Below are 26,025 nucleotides of genomic sequence, written 5' to 3' on the forward strand. Positions count from 1 at the left end.
AAATTGTCTTTTCATTCACTTTGCTTTCATGCAGACGATCCGGTAACATCACCTGTTCCTGTAACCAGTATAATGACAACAGAACCCACATATACCGTCATTACAACAGAATTACCTTCAACTGAACCTACAGATATTACTGCTACAACGATCCAGACCACAGCAGTAGTAACTTCGACAGCCCAGACTACACCAGTGGAGCCAACAATAAGCACTGTGACACCGAAATCACCACCTGTAACTGATATAACTGGCACTACACCAGTGGAGCCAATAATAACCACTACGACACCGAAAACGCCAATTGTAACCGGAATAACTGATCCAACAACCGTTGAGCCAATAATAACCACTACGACACCGAAAACGCCAATTGTAACTGGAATAACTGATACAACAACCGTTGAGCCAATTGTAACCACTGCGACACCGAAAACGCCAATTGTAACTGGAATAACTGATACAACAACCGTTGAGCCAATTGTAACCACTGCGACACCGAAAACGCCAATTGTAACTGGAATAACTGATACAACAACCGCTGAGCCAATTGTAACCACTGCGACACCGAAAACGCCAATTGTAACTGGAATAACTGATACAACAACCGTTGAGCCAATAATAACCACTACGACACCGAAAACGCCAATTGTAACCGGAATAACTGTGACTACAGAGCCACCGGTAACAACAAAGACTACGACGGCCGGACCCACAACCACAGCACCTAAACGTATGTTAACATGATTAATTAATGCAATTTTTATGTAATTCCTACATCTGTATCTAATGTGCCGCTAACATCGCAATTATTTTCAAGATCTCATTTTTAATTTTGTATATATTTTGCGGTGGAGCAAATGATTTAAATCATTACCATTAACAATGGGCTGATCTTGGCAAAATAAGCATGCGTTTTAACCTTTCAAACTTTGAAAATAACTGTGTGAAATACTGTAAATTGATTTTTGCAAGCTTGCTACGTTACGTCTAGAACCTTTAGACTTCATCAGGCAACTCAACCGTTGCAAACGTTGCTGCTTCAAACTACTGGAGGATTAAGAACATTAACCTCCTTTACTTTATTTCAATCAGCTAATGCCTTATTCACAGGTATGCTTAGTGTCGTGCATCATTACTATGATCAATACATTATGCTACAATTTCTCTACCACATAATTTCATTGCTTGAATACCATATTTTCATTTCGTATACATTTGCTGCCGCTTGTTCAGGTTTACCCGTTCAAAGACCTTGAGTTGATTTTGGCTGTTTGAAAATGGTTCATTTAGCCAGGATAACATCCACACCACTCTTCGCCAAACATACATTCTCCCAGCCACATTTCCCTAACATAATATGAAATTTAAAAAAAGAAGGAAATTTAATTAGGCAGAGGCGGGGCTCGAACCCACGCTGCACTGCGCCGCTATCACGTATACCATATGACCAGCGCCTTAGACCGCTCGAGCACGAAGGACTTGATAGTGTTATCGTAAAAATTGAAACATATATAATATTAATAGATCATATTTTGGAATTTTATCTGCTTAAAACATTAATGTGTATTATAATAAAGCTACCATTATTTATATTGTTGAATTCTCAAGCGCATAGAGACCATTAATACGAGGGTCCTATGAATATGCCTACATACACAATACATAAAATCGATTTTGATATGGCGGCCACGTGCTCTGCTGTGCATGTGGTTTCCCGCAAATAGCGGAAGTTGTATTACGAAGTGCATCCGAACTCCATTTTGAAGCAAATGCTTTTGACAAGGCATTGGATTGTTCCAGTTTGCATCCTAAATCCACATTAGACCCTACCTAATTTTATTTACGAAATCAAAAGATTAGATTATCATAACAACAAAACGGTAATCTTTTGTTGGGTCTAATGTGAAAATTACATTAAAAAATTACAGTTTTTACAGAATTAATTTTCACTTAATTCCATTAATTCCAAAAAAAATGGCGTATATAAGATTGAAATAAATTCTCTACCTTCTATACTAGATCAATTGTGACGCAAGTTGTTATCAAAAAATATTATGATAGATGTACAGTTCCTGGAAAGGCTAAGGTTATTTATGGGAATTGAAAACAATATACATTATAAATATGATTTTACTAACAATCTGGTTCATCCTCCATGTAATACACGACCAACAATCTTACAATTCATCAATCAGTCCTATAACTCTCTATTCTTTACCTAAACTAACACTACTTGTAGTTAGCCAGCTATCTGTTAACCAATAACCAATCACCTAAAATGGTGATAAACCAACTAACGTCTGCACAAAGAGTAACACTAATAATTGTTTTCACAATAATTCAACATAGAAAGAAAGATGATTTATTTACGCGCATTCTGATACCCCATTTGTCAAATGTTATTCAATATTAACAACACAGTAGTGCTCTTAAAGTAGAATACCCGAATCTAAAAGTTGCAGTTTACAGCGATTAATTGTTATTACACACGCATTGTGGCACGTATTACACTCCATTTATCTTCGCGCTGACTTCAAATCAATATAAATAGCTGCAACTTTTAAATTCTGGTATTTTTTTTTTTCAAAACACTACTGTGTTGTTAATATTGAACAAAATTGGACAAATTGGGTATCAAAATATTATCCTTCTTTTTATGTTGAAATATTTTGAAAATAATTGTTAGTTCTGAAGCTATAGGCGTATTTATAACAGCTGCGTTACTTTTTGTGCAGACTTTATATTACTAAGCATATGATTATGACTTATGTTGATGTCTTATTGATGGACATTTAATAAACTACTATGAGCATGCTCTTATATAACAGCCACTCCTACACAAGAACTTGGAGCTACTCATTTGGTAACTACTACCTCGATCTACCACCCTGAAACTAGTCTTCCAGTGAACACCACACCATCAGGTCCACAAACGCAGCCTACGATCAATGCCACATCTATAAATTTGCCAACTGTATTGTTGAGAAGTGTGGCAACTTCAACAATAAAATCGGAATTCAATCGCTTCGACAAAAGTACATCTGATAGTATTCGGGCTAGTCCCTCTGTAGAGAACACTTCCGAGAAGATGCGAACTAGAAGTATTTATGCTTTTAAAACCGCATCGCAAGCCACTAAACTTAATGCTGGTGTTGGAACTATTTCAGAATCTCCAATAGGTAGTGTCATTACTGACTACACTATATATAATCTGCACAATTATCCTAATACCACACCAGAAAGTGATGCGGATATCACATCTGTTGATCCGCGAACTATTTACAGTGTTGACAACACGCAAGAATATTTGGAAACGCGTCTGTCACCTGTGCCACCCGTCGAAACTAATTCAAAAGACACAGAGATTTATTCCCCTGCAAATAATACATCAGAAAGAACAGGAAATAGTGGCCTGCATAGAACTTCTGCGTATGTGAGAACTACTACTTATGCCAATCCAGCAGAAACCACGTCAGAAAACCTATCAACAAAATTTGTGATGGGTTCCGCTACTGGGACCACATTCAAAGGAGACACAAGGACAGAATCCACTGCCATGGACACATCTGATGAAATGCAAACGTATCCTAACTCTGAAACAGAATCGGAATATCCTCCTACCAATTCATCTCTTGGTATAGCAACAACAGGAGGCCGAGGATCATTAAACTCGCAATGGACTCATAGTCCCGAATCCACATTAAAAGATATAGAAAATAATTCAACTGTAGAAAAGATATCACAGCAACTGGTATCTTTTTCCACTCCTGAAGACACATCGATGAATTTAGGAACTGCTTTTGACACTAAGATCGAATCAGAACAGCCTTTTGCCAAAACTACATCAGAGAGATCGACAATTAGTCCAGACATCACAAGAAACCCGCAAATGACTTCATCAACCAAAATCGCGACAGAAGATTGGAAAAGTAACACTAATATCAAAAGCACACCAGACTTCCCAAGAATGAATTCACCTGTAAAAGTACGATCAGAAACTAGTCCGTTTCCAGCAACTACATTAAATGATTTAGAGTATTATACTCTTAGCAAGGCCATACCAAAACAACCACAAAATATTCCCGAAGTTGACACAAGTACTGAAACCACCCCGAACGATGTAGAAACTTATTCCTTTATTGAAACGTCACCAATGGATCTAGATCGTATTGATGATATTGGAGGTATGTTCCCTGCACAAAATAAATCAGCAAAGTCTACAGCAAATCCAATGGACTCCAGAACATCCCCGTCCCCAATAACCATATCAGAGGCTGTGAAAACTGAATCAACTGTTTTAGCTTCACCAAGTGGCTCCGAAACAGATCCTGCTACCAAATCTACGTCTAATTTGGAAACTGTATCATCAAACGTGACAGCAAATGCCGGAACCACACCCTTTGATCCACTGGAACCATCACCGGGAGGTATGTTCACATCGTAGGTAGTTTGCGTGATTCTTCGGTAAAAGGGTGTATTATAGTAAACTGGCCTCAAAAAGAAACTTATAATTTTTCACAAGGTCATATCTTAAAATGCTCTCCATAAAAATGAACAAAAATTGCACACAGGATTACCAAGCACTTGTTCAATTGACACAACAGTAAAATGCACTGACACAGAACAGCTTCCGGGACCACATTCACAGGCGAATAATTGGAACCAACAAAAGAAATCTGTTGGGATGTGACTTTTGGTCCAGGAAGGTGTTCCATGTCAGTGCCTTTTGCTGTTGTGTCAGTTGGACAACTGCTTGGTTACTGACATGTGTTTAGAGTAGAGTATTGAAGTAATCGTGTGTGTAATTTTTGTTCATTTTTATGGAGAGGATTGTAAGATATGACCTTGTGAAAAATTATAAGTTTCTTTTTGAGGCCAGTTTATTACCGTTACAACGCTAGTAAGTACAATAATGAGTAGCAACGCAGAAAGTAGTGAGCCACAAGTAGTGAGTAATTGCGTAGTCAATCCGACTCGGAAACTGTAAACTGTTTTTGATTTAATATTCGTGTATCATTTGTGTTCAATATTTAATCTAGAAGATATTGCTATACAAAATTAAATAAAAACAGCATTATAAAAATACAAAATACATATATTTATTACAAATTTAAAATACATTACATATGACACTTGACAAAATAAAAAGTAAAAAGATATATAAAGTGAAGATAAAAAATCCACTAAGAACCAGGATAACCCATAAAGCCAATGTTTCAGGTTAATTTCTAATGGGGTCCTTAATAGAAAGATTTTGGCGAGGCAGAGCATAAACAACAAAAGAAGAAAGAAAGCACACGTTGGACAACATACCTCACAGGAAATTAGCCGTTACTGAGATGTTTTTTATTGCACCCTTGAATTGATTAGGATGGGGATGTTTTTGATATCATTTGGAAGCATGTTCCAATCCCGTATTGCACTGTAATAGAAAGTATAGTGCCAGCTGAACTTTTGATTTTAGGCATATGGAAATTAAAAAGCCGCGTTCTAGTATTGTAATTGTGAATTTCAGAGGGTTGCTGTTATTGCTGATTGCCACGTATCTGATGACGCTATGACCAATGATAAAACAATCTTATATAGGTAATGCCTCAAGAAAAATAATGGAGAAAGAAAAATTCAGCGTTTTTAATCATATTTGTAAACAAAGTGTGTTGCTGACAAAAACAGGTCGAGGGTACAAATTTTTCGAAGTTTTGTGGCTAAGGCTTCACAAGACAATTCCTTTACGATGCAATATTATTAGTATTATTATTATTATTATTATTATTATTATTATTATTATTATTATTATCATTATTAATTGCTTAAATTTCGTTTGAATTTTTCTTCTTTTTATCAATTTAATTAATTAATCAATTTATTGATGTGTTTCTTTTGCAAAAAAACGTGGCAGGGCCCTTGTTGCTAGGATAACATAGATCTTATCCTATTTGCTACTAATATGTTCCAAGGGCATAAGTGTTGCAACATAATTTATACTATGCTGAAATATCTCTAGAAATTAACACAATATAATTCCTATCTTATTTATTATACAGCGTGTGATGATGACGGAGATTGTGACAAAAAGACGGAACTTTGCGAGAATGGTGTTTGCGTTTGTCGGCAAGGCTACACAAGACATAAAAATAATAAGAATGATAAAAAATGTTACAGTAAGTTGATAAAAATTGGCTTTTTTAATAGATTTTCGTCTCTTCTACTTCTATAATATAAACATACAATTTTAATTACATTTTGTACTTAACATATATATCGTCGATCGATAAGAACGTTTTTCTTATTATGCCAAATGATAAATAATAAAAAGTTTATCTATAAACTTGGTTTTTCGATAAACTATGTATATTGGTAGCTTATTTTGTTCACAAAAATAAACAGAATTTGTCCATTTTGCATTGAAAAACTTTGTTTATCACTGAATTGAGAAAACTGTTGCTGGTTTTTTGTTTTGTATTCGGGGTTCAAAGAAATGAATTTTGTTAGTCGAAAACAACATTCTTCAAAATACTGTGTTTATCGACGTTAAAGTTTAAAGATTTGAAAAACTTATTATTAGAAAATTGTGTGTGGGGTGTGTGTGAGCTCCCGAGCCTCCCGTACAGCAAAAGAGATTGCGATTTACATCGTTTACACAAATAAACGCGTAAAGCCCGCAAGTTGTCGACATAGACTGTTGTGTATTAAATCTAAAGTCTGCACAAAAAATAACGCAGCTGTTATATAGCTTCAGAACAATATTTCAACATAAAAAGTAAGATGGTTCATTTACTCGCATTTTGACACCTAATGTGTCCAATTGTGTTCAATATTAACAATACAGCAGTGTTTTGAAAGAAAGTTACCCGAATTTAAAGGTTGCAGCTATTTGTATTGATTTGAAGTAAGCGCGAAGATAATGGCGGGCTTTACGTGCTACAGTGCTGGTACAATAACCATTGATCGCTGTAAACTGCAACTTTTAAATTCGGGTATTTTTCTTTAAAAGCTCTACTGTGTTGTTAATATTGAACGACATTTGACAAATGGGGTATCAAAATGCGCGTAAATAAATCATCCTTCTATGTTGAAATATTGTGAAAACAATTATTAGTTCTGAAGCTATAGGCGTATTTATAACAGCTGCATTACTTTTTGTGCAGACTTTAGTATGCAGCAATAGTGTTATTTACATGCTCGCCAGTCCGTTAAGTAAACATCATGATGGTGTTTGACATGTTGGCTGCTGAAAAATGAATATGTTGCGGGTTTTTTTTTTGTGTGTGCGCTCTTTGAATTTCAATAAACCAGATGTGTATGAAACAATCCTGTCGTGCTGTAAGCTGTAAAATTATAGATGGGTGAGTTGAACGGATGCATTATTGGGTAGGCAGGGGGAAGGGGGAAGCTGCCTATTTTAGATTTCTAAGACCTTTTTTTTTTCATTTTCGTCAAATTCCCCCGGAAATCACCTTTCCTCCCATGCTGCATGTGCCATTGGGCACCATGCCGTTTGTTACTAAAGGCCGTGAGGCCCATGGCGCAATGGAAATCGCAACCTCACTATAAACTTCTCATGGTTAAGTACTAGTGTCATGTTTTTAGCCCTTACCTTGTATATATTTTGTTATTCTTTTCATACAGAACATAAACCCGTTGAGGGGGAATTAACAATTTTGGAATTTACTGGCGAACCTGCAGAGTGGGATTCGGATTTAGAAGATCCAAAATCAGCACTGTATAAGGAATATGAATATGTTCTGCGTTCTGCTGTAAGTAAACAAGTTTCCATTAATATTAGTCACAGCCGGTCAGCTGTGACAATTTTTCTCAAACAAAAATAACAATGCAGGCCACTCACACGTTCTGAACTTTAAAAAAGGGTTATCCAAAGACGGTACACATTTGACCGAAAAAGGTAAGCGCTATGTAGGGTGTATCTCTGATTACCCATTGACATTATGTGACCGTCCACGGCGAATGAGCCGTAAATTCCTCCCCGGTCAATTTTGTTTTATTTCGTGTTTAAAAATAAACATCATAAACTTAAAAATGGTATATCATTTGACTTCAAACGATATCCAGAAGCGGGGTTATGGTTTGTTAAACTTTGCTCCTTCAACAAAATTATAGCTTTTTACGTTTTTACATGTGTCTCTTTTTCCACATTGTTGGCAATAAATAAATATCAAACAGTCATAATTGGCAGTCATTTCAAATCATCCCCAAGTCAACGAGGTTTAAGAAAGTTCTCTCATTGTTAATTGTTGGTTATGCATACCCAGGGTAGCGTTTTAAGGGTCTTGGGGTCCAGGACTCCTTGATTTAGCAGGTCCCCGTGATTTGGACCCCTTAATTTTGTGCGTCTGTGTAGAATTAGATGCCTGGACCCCTTTATTTGCACATTTGGACCCCTGGCCTCGGCAGGTCACCGCTAACCCTGTGCATACCTGTACAAAATACAATGCCTGGTAACCTACCACTTGAACAGGATTGAGCAATATAAGCAAACAAAGACTAGAGCTATTAAAAGTTCTATAGCCATCTAAGGTAGAAGCTTATTATCCACTTCAACAATAGGATTATTGATTAGTTTTTGACTATCGAAATGAGACGGATGTCGGGCCAGCTTAAGTTACCGATGAATATGACCTTCGTACATATTTTACACCGTAACTCAGAATACAATTTAGGGAATTTACGGCTCATTTGTGCTGCCGGGTCACATATGTGGTTGACTCAACATGGTGTTTCTTCCCATTAAAATGACGAACATAGTCTAAGCGTGACACGTCCTAATGTCCTTAAGACAATAAGTAGATGTGGACTGATTTGTCTCAATGGTTTAAGTACAGACGTAATAAGAGTAACCATGGTAATCAGATGATGAAATTTAGAGGTGGCTGAACCCGGCACCTCCGATTGCAGAAGTGTCTGTATTGACGGTCTATGCAAAAGAGTGATTAGATTAATACGTTTTTTAATCTGTATGGATCATTATGATAACATCGCTTTTCTTAATCCTGTCTTGTAGATGATTGCCGTTGGTTTTGGTGAACCTTACGACAGTCCTTACCCAAACTGTGAGATGCTTTGGTTTAGTCCTGGTAGTGTTGTTGCAGACTTCCAATTGAAGATGAATCCTAATTCTAAGAAAACTCTCAAAGACATTGAAGATGACATTCAAAAGGCCATTGATGACAATAACCTAGGCGGTATTACTCCTAAAAATGGAACACTCCGCATCACTCGTAAGTTCACGTTTTTGTTTATAGATTTTGCTTGGTCTTTTTTTTGATGATATGTGTTTATTTGAGATATCTTGAATAAATGGTGGCAAAAGCCCAAGGGCGCCGGTCTGAGAGACAACAATTTGTTTGACCTAAAATAACTCAAATTATTGGTATGAATTGGTACGCGCGCACGTCCGTCCTCTGAAGTCCGTATAAGTCTAGTTGCTGCGTACATGTGGTTCCTTACAATGTATTGTTGTGAATGAACTGTATTTAATTCGTTATGTTTGTTTGCGTTCTTGTAGCTTTGAATGAATGTGATTTAGGTATTCATGACTGCCATGCATATGCCGAATGTACGGACACAACCGATGGTTATGCTTGCCAATGTATCGAAGGCTTCATAGATAAATTTAAAACAGTACCCGGAATCGACTGTGCTATACGTGAGTGAAAAAGTTAATTATCTTTGTCTTTTACATTGGAGCAACTTGCCTTTTCATAACGTCATATGACGTCATAATCTTCAAGAGGCATTGTAAAAGATCGCATACATTTTGTGGATGTTCAAATTAAGTTCTTGGTATATTGCGATTATACTTTTTAGCAAAGGGAACATTTTGGCTTGTTTTTTGCAGCTGTTCATGACAATACCCTTGCAATCATTCTTGGATCCGTTGGGGCTGCTATCTTCCTGGCCTTGGTACTGGTTTTACTGTTCTATCTACACTCTCAGCAGAACTATAAAAGACATATGGCCGCAGCAGATCATGCAAACTCATCTTCTGCCGATGACGATGTTGGCCGTACCAGTCGCTCAAGCTCAGGTCACGATATTTTCCCAAGCCAGGAGAGGCTTGTTATGGATTTAGGTCGGCATGGTATGATGGGGCTTCTAATGACAGCTTATCGAGTATTGGATCCGATGGAGAATCCTTAACGGAATCCGAACGGGAACGAATCCAACATATCGCTAAGGTTATGATGAAAATGCCAAATATGAATGTAAGTAATTACTGTTCTATTTACCAGTATTGAGAATGCTCAGAGAGGAAGTGACGCTGCAGTCCCTTTAAGCATTTAGCAATTTATATTCTTGACATAGTTCCCCAATTTGTCATTCAAACAAGAGCAATATATCACCCAAAATGGGAATCAGTTGGCCGTATGCAGTCCAGCTGTACAAAAAGTGCCCTTTGGATGTGGCAATTGGTTGTCTTTTTCAGCTAAAACGTTGGTAAAATATGATTTGTTTAAGGGCTGGGGTATGAACGTTTGGACAGTATTTATTTTGGGACATTAGAGCACATCAGACATATCGAATTGCATTCTGAATACGAAGAATGTGCTTTTTGATTTTGATTTTGATTTTTTGAAATTCGCAATTTCATACACATTTTATGGCAAATCATTAAAAATTGATATTTTTGATATTTAACAGTACTCGAAGTAAACTTTACAAATCTGATGATTTATACTTAAAGTGTATGTAGGTGGGATGAAAAGCCGACGATCAATTGAAAATTTTGACCTTTCGTATTGGAGATATGGATTTTTTTCCCAAAACACCAAAAAAAATAGGTCTTTTGGGGGGAAAAATCCATATCTTCAATATGAAAGGTCAAAATGTTCAATTGACCGTCGGCTTTTCCTCCCAGCTACATACACTTTAAGAATATATCATTAGATATATATAATTTACTTCGAGGACTGTTATATATCAAAAATTTGAAAAATATTAAATTTTTATAATTTGTCATAAAATTTGTATTATATTGTGATTTTCAAAAATGAAAATTATTTGATATCAGAAAGACATGCTTCGTATTCAGAATGCAATTCGATAGGTCTGAGGTGCTCTCATGTCCCTCAAAAATACTGTCGAAACGCAATAAACGCTCATTCTAGATCCCTTAAGGACTGTGTAGCGTAAATCATATTTTGTACCTGATTCCGTATACATTAATGGGTGTGTCAATAATTTATTGTCGGCATATTAGCTGGTTCTGTTGAGTTCTTTGTGGCAATACGGTCCACTAAGTCTGAAGTAAACATGCTAAAGCTCACTTTATGCTTTATGGCAAATAATCATGCAACAATAGAGCATCCCCAAGATAATACAGAATATCCAGAATTCCACATTGTGAGTTAATCCCAATATGACAGATTTAAGTCGGAATGAAACGAAATTACTGTTATATTAATCAGCCCTATCCAGATCGTCCTTCGAGTGTGATGTTACCAAGAGCCCGTGTTAATGCACCAAATGGATCCGATGCAACTGAGGTAAGTAACCAGTTACGCAATGACGAAGGCATTCACGTGTGTATTAACTAAATTCATTCTTCAAGCATGGGCATTGATATCGCTATCTATTATTATGCGTCTTATTGTCTAACATCAAACACACACACAAATATGTATAAATTTCCAAGGGGTAAGTCGTGGTTTTCTCACACTAAAAAGAACGACTTGTCGAACAGTTTAATAACGGTATTTAATCAATATTCGAAAATCGCGACGTTATAATGCATTTTATCTTTTTAGTCCGTCAGATCTGCACCGGCTGGTCCCTCGCCACAACGTCCTCCTTGGGCCCCACAACCATCCCGTTCAAACCAATACTTGGTTTCAAACCAAGACGGTAGACAACACCAAGTAGAAAGACCTCCTCAGAGGTTTGGAAGAGATGCTCCACCTGTCAACAGACGGGAAAGAGTAACATCAATGCCTCCTATGTATGAAAGGAATGAGGGTATGCCACCAGATTTTGGTAATCCATTCGCAAGGTAACTAAAATGCTAAAGTGGATGTGGGGTTTCATCCCGGATGTGTGTGTATGGAAGGGGTGGGGTGTGTGCGTATGCGGACTTGCACATGACAACACTCGGACACAACGAGAATCTTGTGCATGTAAATGACCTAGACACGGGTCTTTGACAGCGGCGTACGAAAAGAGGAGAGCGGGGCCACGGCCTCCATACTTTTGTCAGTTAGTCAGCGGAAATGCAGGGGGAAATGTACACCAGTTGAATGTGGCCCGGGAATGTGGTAAATGTGCGTTGCTGTTCGGATGTTGTTATTCAATCACAATTCTGTTAAAACTAGTTAAAAATAATTCTTTTAACATACTGGGCCTCCAACCGACGTACGAGCGAGAGAGGGAGAACGAATGAGGTATGTGAGACCAGTGGCGTATTTTCGGAAAGGGGGGGGGGGGGGCACAAACTTGTCAACGTATCGACGGAAATATTTTTACCAACACAAGTTGTGAATATAATACTATAATCTATGTGGCGACGTAAACAGTCAGATTGCGTTGTACGTGTTTATTCACCATACACAGTGCACACTTTGTCCGTTGTTGACCCATTTTTTTCTTCATCAAGATCCGTCGTGTACCGACGGCATAAGATGTACCGACGGTTATGATGAGCGGGGGGGGGGGGGGGCCCCACTCCCCCCCCCCTAGCCTACACCACTGTATGAGACCTTCTGACTCATTGATATCATGTACATACTTCCTTATGTAAACAGAGAGCAGAATATTCCTGATGCTAGACGCAAACTACCACAAAGACCTGATAATCATCCACCTCCTCGCCAAAGATTTGGCAGAGATGCATTTCCACAAACTAGACCAGATCAAGTAAGGGTTTTGCCGCCTACTGAAGAAACCAGTCGGAACCCGTATAGAGTAGATAATATAACAGATCAGTACTTCTGGTAAGTTGGCAAAAGCCACGCTCTTTGTATTCTATTTTCCTATATGAAAACACTTAAAATCTTAATACTCTCGAGCATCCGCCAATTAAAAAACACACAGTATCAGAGAGCATCGAGAGAAACCGGGTTTTCTTTTGTTTTTGTTTGTTTGTTATTGGGTTATTGGATTTTTTTAAATAAAATGCTAGAGTGAACAATAGCCCATGAGGAGTGACACAAGTCAAGAACTTATATACCCAGCAAACACAAAACGTTTTCGACATCATTCGCAAAAGGTTATAAAATGCTGTCAGAAAAAGTTTAAATGTCTGGTTATATAAAGGGTATATTAAGGGTATAAAACGTTTTCATAACATTAAAAAACATTTTTTGATAATCTACTGCCCAACAAACACAAAATGTTTTACAGAAAACGTTTAAATGTCGGGTTATATAAAGGGTATAAAAACGTTTTAATAACATTCCAAAAACATTTTTGAAAACCTGATATAAAACATTCTAATTCTAATAAATGTTTGCCCAAAATATTTGCAATAACGTTTTAAATACGTTTTTATGACCTTTATATAACCCGACTTTTAAATGTTATTAAAACGTTTTGAAGAAAACATTTTAAGAACATTTCTGTGTTTGCTGGGGGAAAATATTTAAACATAATGTTATTTAAGTGTTGACAAAATATTTGGCAAAAAATGTTTGCAAAAATAGTTTACAATAACATTTTTGAAAACATTTTAGAAATATTGTTGTAGTGTGTTTTCATACTAAACGTTTTAAAACGTTTTCATGACCTTTATATAACCCGACATTTTAATGTTATTAAAACGTTTTTACCTAAACCAAAAGCCAAAATATAACTTATTTAAAACGTTTTAAAAACGTTTTTGTGTTTGCTGGGTAGGCACCAAGGCACTATAAAATGCAACCACATGGGCCAATCAGTGGTTTTACAGCATCTTAGGAACAACAAGAGTGAAGTGGTAAAATAATATAAGCATCAGACAAATAATCTCCCTTTGGACAGCAGAGCAATACTTAATAAACACTTAAGAAACATAAACATCTTCATATTTTTTACGTGTTTTAGTGTTATTTTAGTGTTTATAAATTAACACCCCTACACCTTCACTGTACAAGTGTTCAGGTTTTCATTGCAATGCTGTTTTTACAGTGCTGTAACCCATGAAATGCATCTTTTTTTAATTTTCAGATTCAGCAACCCATGAGACACTCACGGAACACATGATCCAAAAGGATTATCACACGTCACAAATTGCTGCGAGAGTAATCACGATTTGGCCAACCTGTTTATTATTTTGTTGCCGGCTTATGATGAATTTTGATACTATGCAATACACATTATTTATTATAAAAATGACTTTCAGAATGAAACAATTGTAATTACACTTTTTATTTGAAGGTATGTGCTTTAGACTATAATCATAATGTAAAATGAACCTTATCGACTTCAAATATAAAGTTGATAATTACAAGATCAGCTTATGATATACAGCAAAGTTTCGGGTATGGAAATATCGGGAAGTACTTCCTTAATTTAGTGCTTATAACAAGCTTCTCGTTGTTTGCTCATAGTTTTATACTTATAGGTATGTTGTTCTGACATCTGAGTTGCTTTATGTTCAAAACTAGCGTGGTAAATAAACAATGCCGCATTTTTATACTTTGGCAAACTTTCAGAAAATCCTGGATCGTGCCATATTAAAGGACAACAGTATAATGAAAGAATCTTGGCTCATATCACTCGTCTGCATCATAAATGTCGTATCTCAAAAGGCTGCCTCGTGTGATGTCTTATTTATATTGTTATTAAATTGTACTTAAGGGATCGGTGTAGCTGATGTGCTCTCAGGTCCCACAAAAAATCTATGCAAACGTTGCTATCCGATTCCTTAACTTTATATATTAATATTGAGGCGTTATCACAGTATTACAATCTCATGCCCATAAAAGAAATAATCATGCCGAAATATTGAATAACAAATGAAATACAATGATGATAATAAAAACTCAAACGAGGCAGCTTTTTTTAGATTTTTACAACAGTATTTGATGCAGACGACGCTATGACGTAATAGTACATTACAAATTGTGAAAAATCTCCTGATGATGAAATATTGAAATCCTGTTAAACTTATATCATTAATACTTTTGTGTGAAGTAGTATGTTTTATATCAGAATATATTTCTCGATAATTTGTGTGCATATTTTCCCCTGTGATTTCAATTTGATAATTTTGAGTGAATAATTCGTTACCAACTTAAAACCAAATGAAATAAACAAAATACGAAATGATCAAGTGAATGTTTCCAAAGTCCCTTTTCTGTATTTTTCATTATCATGATTACTGTAATCAAAGCAATTAAGCAATAATAGGCGTCGGTTGGTATAAACTAGGTCGCAAATATTTTCGTGTTCTCCCTTATTATTTCCTTTATTTAGCACTAATACCTCTCATTGTGCAGGATTGTTTAAATTTAGTCAATATCAGTCCAGAGTCCAATTTAGCCACTATTGCTACCAAACCTATACGACTCGGTTTTGCTCAAGAGCCCGGGGACACTCAACTTTAGAAGTGACGGGTATGTTCCTATCCAGCATCAGGAAGTAGGGGCCTATCAGTATTTTTAAAAGGAGGTCTTTGGGTATAACAAAATTTGGGTATAAAATTTGAAAAATAAAAAGGGGTCATCGGCTACAAAATTTCAAAACATGGATCAAAATTCTATTTCTTGTTTTTAATTTGCCAAATTTACAATACAATTGGATGAAATAGAGATTTTAAACGTGTCTCCATTATTGTATGGTATTTTGATGATAAAATGCTAGGAAACGGGGGGAGGGGTGTTTGGGTAACAGAATCTGAAAAGGGGATCATGGTGAATATTCGACTTCAGAAAAGGTAGGCCTATATTTATTGACAAGCACATACCCGCCACATCTAACGTTGAGTGCCCTCGGGTTCAAGAGTATACTTTGACCTTGCAATAATAGGTACGCCCTGTGGTATCGGTATATTTCGCGATTATTTTGATTATTAATCATTTAATAGACTTTCATCCGGACTAACCATATCCGGACTAACCACACAACAAAAATGTTAAGAATCGAACATCTTAGTCATGATTGATGGATGCTACCTGTTGTTACGGCCTACATTAGAAGAAATCTGCGTGTAACTGGAACATACAAACTAAATACTAGGAAATAATAGAAAACAAATTGATCAAGTATCCGAAAGAATTTTTCATCCTGGAAGGATTAGACATGTTGCTTCAAAACTTAACCAAGAAGACTTTTTTAGCCCTGGTGATGTTAACACTGTTTTGTTGTGGATCTACATCACTGGCAAGTGAGACACTCACGGAACACATCCATAAGGATTATCACACGTCAGCTTCAGACGTGGATGATAGGAACATGTTGTACAGTAATCATAAATCAACAGATCTTGGATATATTGCAAGGAATCTCCAAATTAAAGTGCTAGTCAATGATATCGAAACAACAGGTGAGTGTCTGTTATTATTACGTTACTTGTGCCTAAAACTAAGTTCTGTCTGCCCAAGTATACTCTTAAAACGATCTACTCATTTTTTAATAGAAACTTGTCAAATTTAACAAGGGAAACTTTTGCGAGGGTGGTATTTTATAACAGATTTCTCTTCAAAATGATTCGGGTATTCTCATCAAAATGTCAAGAAACTAATGAAATTTGATAGATTGCCTTATCATTAAAAAAATGAATAGGTTCTTGTCAAAAATTAATAGGTTCTTATCAATAAATGACCAAAAATGAAATTTGAATAGTTTGTCTCGTCAGAAGGGGACTTAACAGAATCTTGTCAAAATGATGTGGGTAATCTTGTTAAATAATGAGTTTAAGATCATGTCAATTTGAATAGCTGCTTGTTAGAATTAAACGGAAACTATTCTTTTTGATAAGATTAAAAGTGATAATATACCTAATCAAAATACAAAGTATATCTCATCAAACCGAATAGTTACAGGATCCAAAATAAATGGACTTCAACTGGAAAAACTACATGGCTGGGATATTTTCATTTTTTTCCATTTGGAATGAACTCCCTATTGAGGTAAGATGATGAGAGGTCGGTGTCCAAGTACACCTCTCCATTTGCCCATTTTGCACATTCTGGCTATTACATTTGAGCATAAAACGCTGATTTGTATTAATTTGTGTACAATTGATAGATTTTCGCATCTGATATTTTCAGTCACCGTACTCCCTCTGTTTGTTAGCTTCCCAAGTGCATTTTTTACTCGGGCTTTCGCGATCAATAAACTGGTAGATTCCAAAATCAGAATTGTTTAGTATTGAAGTGAGCCATTATGATTATGCAAGATATGTTGCATTCAATAACGTTTTTATTGTCACTAATTATATAAACTCTTTATGACCATTTTACTATTAAACACTTTAATTTTAATAAACATTAGTATAATTTTGAGTTCAACGGAATGCGTTCATCATAATTAATAATAACATAATTTTTATTTATCAAAATTCGACTATGGCATAGTCTAGTGTCCAAGTTCAACAGCATTCGTAAGATAAGGATTCAGCATCTAATGTTGTTCAGCAACGTTTTATTATAGGCGTATTCAGTTTTGTTGTTCCATCGAAAATATGGCACATAATTTTTGGTGGAATTTTCTCATATTCAGAACTCTAACAGTTAAATGCCACTGTTGTGACGATAATTCATTCGATGAGTGAATATTGATCATAATGCAGTAAGCCATGATAACCATTCATCAGGTGAAACTATATGATTTAGATGCCAAATGATCAAAAACTCAACATAGGTTGACAGCGGAAAGTTACAATATGGTAGGGCGAATATTTACTAAAAACTGAAGCCGTGCGTATGCATTTTGGTACTATTACAACAAAAATGTCACATAATGAGAGAAAATATATACCATTTTAAAGCATCAAACCCTAAACAGTACTTTTTTGGCTATATAACTTGATCAATTTCAGCGATTTTAATGCAGTCTTTTCAGATGCCATTCAAACAAATAGTTACTCGTCGTATTTCCATGTATCGCCCAGGCCTATTAGTGGTATGTAACCTTGCGCATTTTGAGTGCCTCATTGTAATGATTTACTATGTGTAACACTAACAGCTGGTCGAACCCTTGAAAATTGGTGAGGACCCTTGAAATTTCAAAGGCAAGGGTCCGGAGGACCCCTCGGATTTTGTTGTCTTATTTCAAAGCCTAGCTGCTATGCCACTTTTACATTTCGTAAAATATTTTTCGATTCATTAAAAAAAGTATTAGGGAGAACTTAAACTTGTGGGCCCTATATATGCAGCAATTGTAAAAAAAATGTAGATATTTATATAGCGCTTTATACCGTAAACAGCCTCAAAGCGCTTTACATTTATTCCGCCGTCATTAGAATATGTCGGAACCACGTTTGCAGCCTACAAGTGGCGCAGGCTCCATCAGTACAACGACTGTGACTACCCCTAACAGCTTCCCATTGCACCTGGGTGGGGTGAGGCAAGCGAGGCAAAGCGCCTTGCCCAAGGGCGCAACATGGTGGTGGGACGGGGACTCGAACCCACGCACGTCGAGCAAGCTCTCAGATTATGAGTCCAATGCCGTAACCACTGAGCCACCGTGCCCTACAAATTGTAATCTTATTTCATCTCTATATTTTTAACTGTATCCATTTTAAATTTTTGTACATTGGTTAATAAAAACGAAATTGGTTTTAAATATAAAATAAGACAGGGTAGTCGGTGTATACGAGATATCCGAGTTTTATATCAGCATAAATCAAATGATATTAAAGAAAAACACTATACAAAATAATAGATAGCAGCTACTGGTCGTGCGAAAAGGCTTAACAAAGCCATAGAAACCCTTTACAATATCAGACAAAAGCCATTAATTTACAAACAGTAAAGACAAACAAAACCATGAGGTAGCTAAGAACAATTTTACTCAAATGAATCCAAGACTCAGCATCTTGCGAATGGTAGTGAGCTTTGGCAAAAAATGCATTGATCATTTCATGCCAAGCGTGTAGAGAAGTTCGTACAAGAATTCAAATATCACAGATATACTTTTGTAATTCCTGTGAGTTATGTTGTAAAGAGTGCTCTAACAACAACACTTTTGTAAAACGTACATAACTCATTAGCAATAATAAATCAAGCAAGTTTTCAAAGTATATGATTTGTAGAATGAACTTTTGCAAAACACCAAAGTGTTATTTTTCAATAATACATGTATATTGATTCAAATAATGATATTTTTTGACTGCTTCGACCAACAATACATCGTGTAGATTTAAGGGTACACGATGTATTGTTGGTCGAAGCAGTGAAAAAAACCGCTGATGTTGATGCGTCTAATGCACGAGCCCCGAAGGGGGGAGTGCATTAGACGCATCAACATCAGCTCCAGTGCATTATTTTGTCTAATTTCTCGAGCAACAAGTAATATGCGTTCATTAACCTATTTCATACACGAGAAGAAAAAAAAACACATGCTTTTTGCTGTTTTTATAACAAAATTATCACTAAAAATGTTTAAAAAATAGAACCAAATATAAATGCAACAACCCGCCCGAAAAACGAATCAAGCCCAGGTTACGTGCGAAAGCACTGCGCGTAGTACGCGGAGTGGACATTATACATAATCAATGCATGGTTTGGATTTTTCTAACGCTTGCTCTGATTAGTTCTCGCTATCCAAGGTTGTATGAATATAGAATAACATGCACGCAGTTGGGCGCAATGCTTACGCTAGTTGTGCGGTGCGCAATGCGTGACTGGCGCAAGCTTAATTTACGCGAGCGTGAGTTGGGACTTTATTCACGCGCACAGTAACAAACGCCAAATAATATCCGCCTTATATAAGCCGGACAAACTTTACATGTGTCTGTTTTGCCATATTGCTGGTAATAAATATCAAACAGTCATAATTGGCGGTCATTCAAATCATCCCCAAGTCAACGAGGTTCAGGAATGTCCTCACATTGTTAATTATTGGTTATACATACCTAGACAAAATAAAATGCTTTGTAACCCACAACTTGAACAGGATTTAGCCAAAGCAAACAAAGACTAAAGAAAAATTATTTAATTCGTGTACATTGGGGCACATACTCTTTGCGTGGCTGTGCGTAGTTAGCTGTTGTACGCAGATAACCTCGCATATATGGACGCGTAGAGTAGCGTTGTACGCTCGTGTATTAGCATGATTAGTCGCGGAGTAACAAGCGTAGTTGAATGTTCCACGAATTAAATAATTTTTCTATAGAGATATTTAAGAATTCTATAGAAATAGGTAGAGGCTTATCATCCTCTTCAACAATAGGATTATTGATTGGTTTAAAAGGTGCTTAACTAGAGCTATCAAAATGAGATACATGTAGAGCACTAACTTAAGGTACCCATGAATACGACCTTCATGCACATTTTACACTGTAACTCGGAATACAATTTAGAACATTTACTGCTTATTCGTGGTGTACGGTCACAAATGCACATAATGATGTTGTCGAAATCTTTGAAGTATAAGGAAAATAAACTAAAACACAAAAAGTCCCAATTTGCGCAGATAAATATATACTTGCTAAAGTTAAAACTCTTACAATTAATTTTATTCCCATAACCGCATGCTTGACACATAAAATAAAGCTGCATGTTTGCAGCTTAAAGATCAAATTAAAGAAATCCACAACTATTTGGTATGCCAGCTATTCGCCACTTGCACGGTTCCGCCATTATGCACTATATGCGGGAGAGCCTCGAACTGGCAGCATACATGAAAGGAAGAATTACGTAACCTTACACAGAATGTTATATGACTGGTTCAATTCCCATTCATGTATGCTGCCAGTTCGAGGCTCTCCCGCACATAGTGCATAATGGCGGAACCGTGCAAGTGGCGAATTGCTCGAATTTTCTAATGGATGATAAAGTCAAGTAAAATGTACTTCGCGCAAAATTATATGAGCTTGCAGTTAATAGTAATGCTTGGCCACACGAGACACTCTAAGAGCCAATGCCGTACTTTTGGTCCGCGGACTTTGAACTAATCAATATTGATTATAAGCGGCAGTTTCGATTTTGCTCAAGTTGAAGGCTGTTTTAATTTAAAGCAGTTAATGTATAATCATAGTAGCTGTTTTTAACGTTAAAATGCATTTTTACCACTGGCCAATTTGCTGTTTTGTTACACATTTGACGTTGTTCCGTTATATTATGTTAGCATAATTATAACGCTTTTATGTTGAGCTAATCTCGTAAGAAGGATACACGTATATTTCACCTAAATGCTTTTACGATTTTTACCGTTTCTGGTGTATCAAAGAGGGTCACCTACAAAATGTAGAAAATGTATCAATATACATTGGCTCTCAATACAAGTGACGTTGAATAGCTTTGAATGGCGATATTGTTGACATTCGACTGTGTGGTTGCCACGATATGGCTATGACAAACACCTAAAGCACAGGGCAGGATCTGGTACATGTAAACCGTTTGAAATCCATTTATGTATATTACTTTATTTCTGTATTTTCAATATTTTTGTTTTTGGAGATCATAGAAATTCTAATATATATAAATAAATAAATAAATAAATAAATAAATAAATAAATAAATAAATAAATAAATAAATAAATAAATAAATAAATAAATAAATAAATAAATAAATAAATAAATAAATAAATAAATAAATAAATAAATAAATAAATAAATAAATAAATAAATAAATAAATAAAAATATATTTAATAAATACAAAATAAATTTAAAGCTGGAAGATATTAAGCATATTCGAAACGAGTAGGGTGTTAACCCTTCACAGTCCCAATCCGTTCTGGTTCTGTTTTCATATTCACAGTGCAGTGGCATGAGTACAGTGGCATGAAGAGGGCATGGGCATCTTAAGGGCTCGGATAGCGACGTTTTCACCTGGAGCACATCAGACATATTGAATTGCATTTTGAAAACGAGGAATGTCTTTCTGATATCAAATCATTTTGATTTCTTGAAATTCCCGATATAATACACACCCAGCAAACACAAAAACGTTTTTAAAACGTTTTAAATAAGTTATATTTTGGTTTTTGGTTTAGGTAAAAACGTTTTAATAACATTAAAATGTCGGGCTATATAAAGGTCATGATAACGTTTTTAAACATTTGGTATGAAAACACACTACAACAATATTTTTTAATGTTTTCAAAAATGTTATTGTAAACTATTTTGCAAACATTTTTGCCAAATATTGTGTCAATACTTAAATAACATTATGTTAAAATATTTGAACCCAGCAAACACAGAAATGTTCTTAAATTTTTTTTTTTTCAAAACCTTTTAATAACATTTAAATGTCGGGTTATATAAAGGTCATGAAAACGTTTTTAAAACGTTATTGAAAATATTTTGGGCAAACATTTTTCAAAACATATTTTTTCAACCCCAAAATATCAAGTTTTCAAGAATGTTTTTGGAATGTTATTAAAACGGTTTTATACCCTTTATATAACCCGACATTTAAACGTTTTCTGTAAAACATTTTTATTTGCTGAGCAGTAGATTATCAAAAAATATTTTTTAAGGTTATGAAAATGTTTTATACTCTTAATATACCCTTTATATAACCCGACATTTAAACGTTTTCTGACAACCTTTTATAACCTTTTGCGAATGATGTCAAAAACGTTTTGTGTTTGCTGGGCATTTTATGGGATTATTAAAATTGATATTTTTGAAATTTAACATTAAAAAATGAAATTTTACATACAATTTTGACCTTTCGTATTGAAGATATATTTTGTCCAAAAACATAGGTCTTTTTTTTTTAGGGGGATTTATGGTTGGCTTTTCATCCCAGCTACATACACTTTAAGTACATATCATTAGAGGACTATTAAATATCAAAGTATAAAAAAATATCAAATTTTAATAATTTGCCATAAAATCTGTATTATATCGCGAATTTTAAAAAAAAATCTAAATTATTGGATATCAAAAGGACATTTTTCGTATTCAGATACGTCTGATATTCTCTGAGGTCCCACAAAAATGTCATCTGATTCCTTAACAGAGTAGAATTTCGTCTTACCTTGCGAAAATCCACTTTGATTGTGGCAACAGCAGTTTACGAGAATCAGACCATGATCAGACAAGATAATGTGCGCCCTGGTCCAGCGCCGTTTTGAGACTAGGTAAAAAGGCTATAACTGATAAATCAAAATTATGTATATATATAACTCATACAAGAAAATAACATTAAAATGAGTGAATAAACTTTGCATGTTATAATGACAACCTTGCCCATTGCATGTTAATAAAACAAAGCTATCGTGAAGTTGGCAGGATCGATCTATACAAATTACTTAAGCCACTTTTACTCTTTTAAGCATTGACAGATAACAGCGATTTTATCGTCAGTCTGTCAATACTGATATCAGCTATTCTTATTGACAAGTTTGTTGTCTATAGTGATCCACCCGGAAAGTAAACTTCAAAGTTCATTGATTGCATGCACATTTCTAAGTCAAATTTAATAGGTTCTCGTTTGAATTATTATGAATAACTGTCATAACTACGTAATAATTGCAGGATGTTTGCTATGAATCACACGAAATGTCACAATTCTGTCGAATTGATTGTGTTGCGTGTATAATACACCAAATGCAAAGTCATTGATTAATGTTTGGGTCGTATTTTGGATAAATCTTTGCCATGATCAATATTCGCTACTTGCACGGTTCCGCCATTATGCACTATGTGCGGGAGAGCCTCGAACTGGCAGCATACATGAAAGGAAGAATTATGTAACCTTACACAGAACGTTATGACTAGTTCAATTCCCATTCATGTATGCTGCCAGTTCGAGGCTCTCCCGCACATAGTGCATAATGGCGGAACCGTGCAAGTAGCGAATGATACGACAAGTCACATTATCTCAGATTTAGACTTCGTAAACTAACATTTCCTTTAAGTATGGAAATATAAGTAAAAATAAATACCCAGAAATTATATTAGGGTCAGCCCATGCCAAAACAGACTGAATTTTGCTCTCCTTTGGCCACAGATCACAAGAAAATACATCAAATTCCGTTTCGTTTGCGAATGGCGGGTCGTCAAAGTTTGGCGACCTTGGCCAAAATTGGGAATTTAAGGGGGGCCAAATGAAGTGCTCTCTTTGTGGGGCATTTTCTTCTTAATTGAATCAGTTGTGACCCTCTTATTGAATGTGGTCAGTCACTGGCTGTGTCTAAAATGCTTGATGCCAAAGAAAGATAGATTTCTGAATTTCATTGGGATTTAAATTCCCAATTTTGGTCAAGGTCGCCAAACTTTGACGGTCTGTCATTCGCACACGAAATGGAATCTTAAAGGTACCTTTGAGCCAAAGGAGAGCAAAATCCAAGAGGGTGGGTGTACACTCAGTCTGTTTTGGCATGGACTGATATAGCTATATAGCAGATGACAATAATTCCAATAATATTTCTTTTAATTAGTTTGTTCGATTTTTTCAGAACATCCCGATGGTTCAATATCATTCTACAGTAAAGCCAAAGAATTAAGTTACCAGTTACGTTCACTCCTTGTATATCCTAAACAAAGGCAGATATGTCATAATTGGAACCAACTCCCAATAGCTGCATCTGTTAGTTCGAATTTAAGACCTCATTCGTTGAAATTATTTAAGAAATAAAGACATGATGATCCAAAACCCAAAGGTAAAAGCAAATTTAAAAGTTGCAGTTTGCCCCATTGCATACCAGTTCGGGGGCACTGCTAATTCAAAGTGACGTCTCTGATATCAAATACTCTTGAAGCGTCATGTCACATAACAGTATCATATTTCAGAGACGTCTCATAAATCATATACTCCCTAGTTTCAAAACCCAGTCGCAAACGATATTAGTAATTTTGGTGAACGTGCCAGCGCAGTGGGAATAATTTTGTGTATAGGCCTGATCAGGGTTGTAGCTAGCCCAAGTTGAGCATGTTGAGTGCCTGCTAATTTTACTATCCAATTCATGAATTGGATAGTAAAATTTGGATTTGTTTACTTCAAAACATTTGATTTTGGCCATTGCAATCTAAGTTTGATATAGATATAATTTTTGCACAGGTTGATATTTGCTAAACATAGGAAATCTTATTCTAATACACTCAGCTTCGTTCCGATGTGCTGCATCGAGTGCCCAGCTGTCAACAAAGCTCGACGTATGTGATATCACATACCCCGTATGTGAAATCACTGACCCGTTTTTTGAAATCAGAGACGTCCGTTTATTACGAATGCCCCCGAACTGATACACTATTGATTTGTACACAATGACTAGCGCCGTGCTTTCATTGATTAGAACACAGTTCTCTTATTTCATTTTCCGTGCTTCGTAGTTCCAAATTACTTTAAGAGTTCGAGATTATAATTTATCTGGAACAAAGGACCATAGCAACATTTTATATTCAAAACGAAGATTCGTGAAATATTGTGATTTATATTTTTTTTTAAATAAGCAATAAGCCTCCGACAAAAAGAATTTGCAGAAAAATAACGGATCTAAATTTATTTATATAGACCCTATCGAATAAACTCAACTGGTACGATATAACAATTGAAATGGCAGACATGTTGGATTAAGTTCTAAATCATGAAATGACAGCGGGAGAGGTCTCTAGTTCAATTCCACAACCATTCACACCTCCAGAATTTTATTTTAAATGAGGACGAGTGACGTAGTGTTCGATAGGATCTATACATTTTCACAGAATCGGGTAAAACTCTACTAATCTCATTACACGACTGCCCTACTCCAACCATAAACCCTAACCCTAAACTCTATAAACAAGACTGGACTAAAGTCTATTAAGTTGTACCCAGTTCGGCAATTGTACTTTTTAACAATTCATATATTTATTTTTGTGTATTTCTCATTTTCTTTCAGATAATACAGAACGACACCAAAGAATCATTACAGTGCAGCATGTACTACATCAAGCAAAGGACACTCAGTCAGTTCCGAAGATGATAACAGCTCC

General features: G+C 35.7%; 1 protein-coding gene and 1 long non-coding RNA gene across 3 annotated transcripts; both read left to right on the forward strand.

The window, feature by feature from the left end:
• Positions 1–669: 669 nt before the first annotated feature.
• On the forward strand, positions 670–7,722 carry LOC140165300 (uncharacterized). Its single transcript, XR_011860672.1, has 3 exons — positions 670–733; positions 6,048–6,164; positions 7,633–7,722. It is a non-coding gene; the product is annotated as an uncharacterized lncRNA (long non-coding RNA).
• Positions 7,723–9,028: 1,306 nt separating this feature from the next.
• On the forward strand, positions 9,029–15,415 carry LOC140165308 (uncharacterized). Of its 2 annotated transcripts, XM_072188650.1 has the most exons (7): positions 9,029–9,239; positions 9,527–9,667; positions 9,860–10,226; positions 11,430–11,507; positions 11,769–12,010; positions 12,759–12,947; positions 14,158–15,415. In XM_072188650.1, coding segments are annotated over exons 3-7 (534 nt in total). In that variant the 5' UTR covers positions 9,029–9,239; positions 9,527–9,667; positions 9,860–10,202; the 3' UTR covers positions 14,159–15,415. The 2 variants fall into 2 exon arrangements, with proteins under 2 accessions (XP_072044751.1, XP_072044747.1); XM_072188646.1 differs by lacking the exons at positions 9,029–9,239; positions 9,527–9,667; positions 9,860–10,226 and having other exon boundaries at positions 11,356–11,507.
• Positions 15,416–26,025: the final 10,610 nt, after the last annotated feature.

Source organism: Amphiura filiformis, chromosome 1 (genome assembly GCF_039555335.1).
Source record: "Amphiura filiformis chromosome 1, Afil_fr2py, whole genome shotgun sequence".
Taxonomy (NCBI): Eukaryota; Metazoa; Echinodermata; class Ophiuroidea; order Amphilepidida; family Amphiuridae; genus Amphiura; species Amphiura filiformis.

What these genes read in the sequence shown, in the direction of transcription:
- LOC140165308 (XM_072188646.1), top strand. Translation starts at nt 11,400, where the DNA reads ATGAAACGAAATTACTGTTATATTAATCAGCCCTATCCAGATCGTCCT. An exon ending in ATGGATCCGATGCAACTGAG is followed by an intron (nt 11,508 to 11,768) that starts GTAAGTAACCAG and finishes TTATCTTTTTAG; the next exon opens with TCCGTCAGATCTGCACCGGC. An exon ending in TTTGGTAATCCATTCGCAAG is followed by an intron (nt 12,011 to 12,758) that starts GTAACTAAAATG and finishes TTATGTAAACAG; the next exon opens with AGAGCAGAATATTCCTGATG.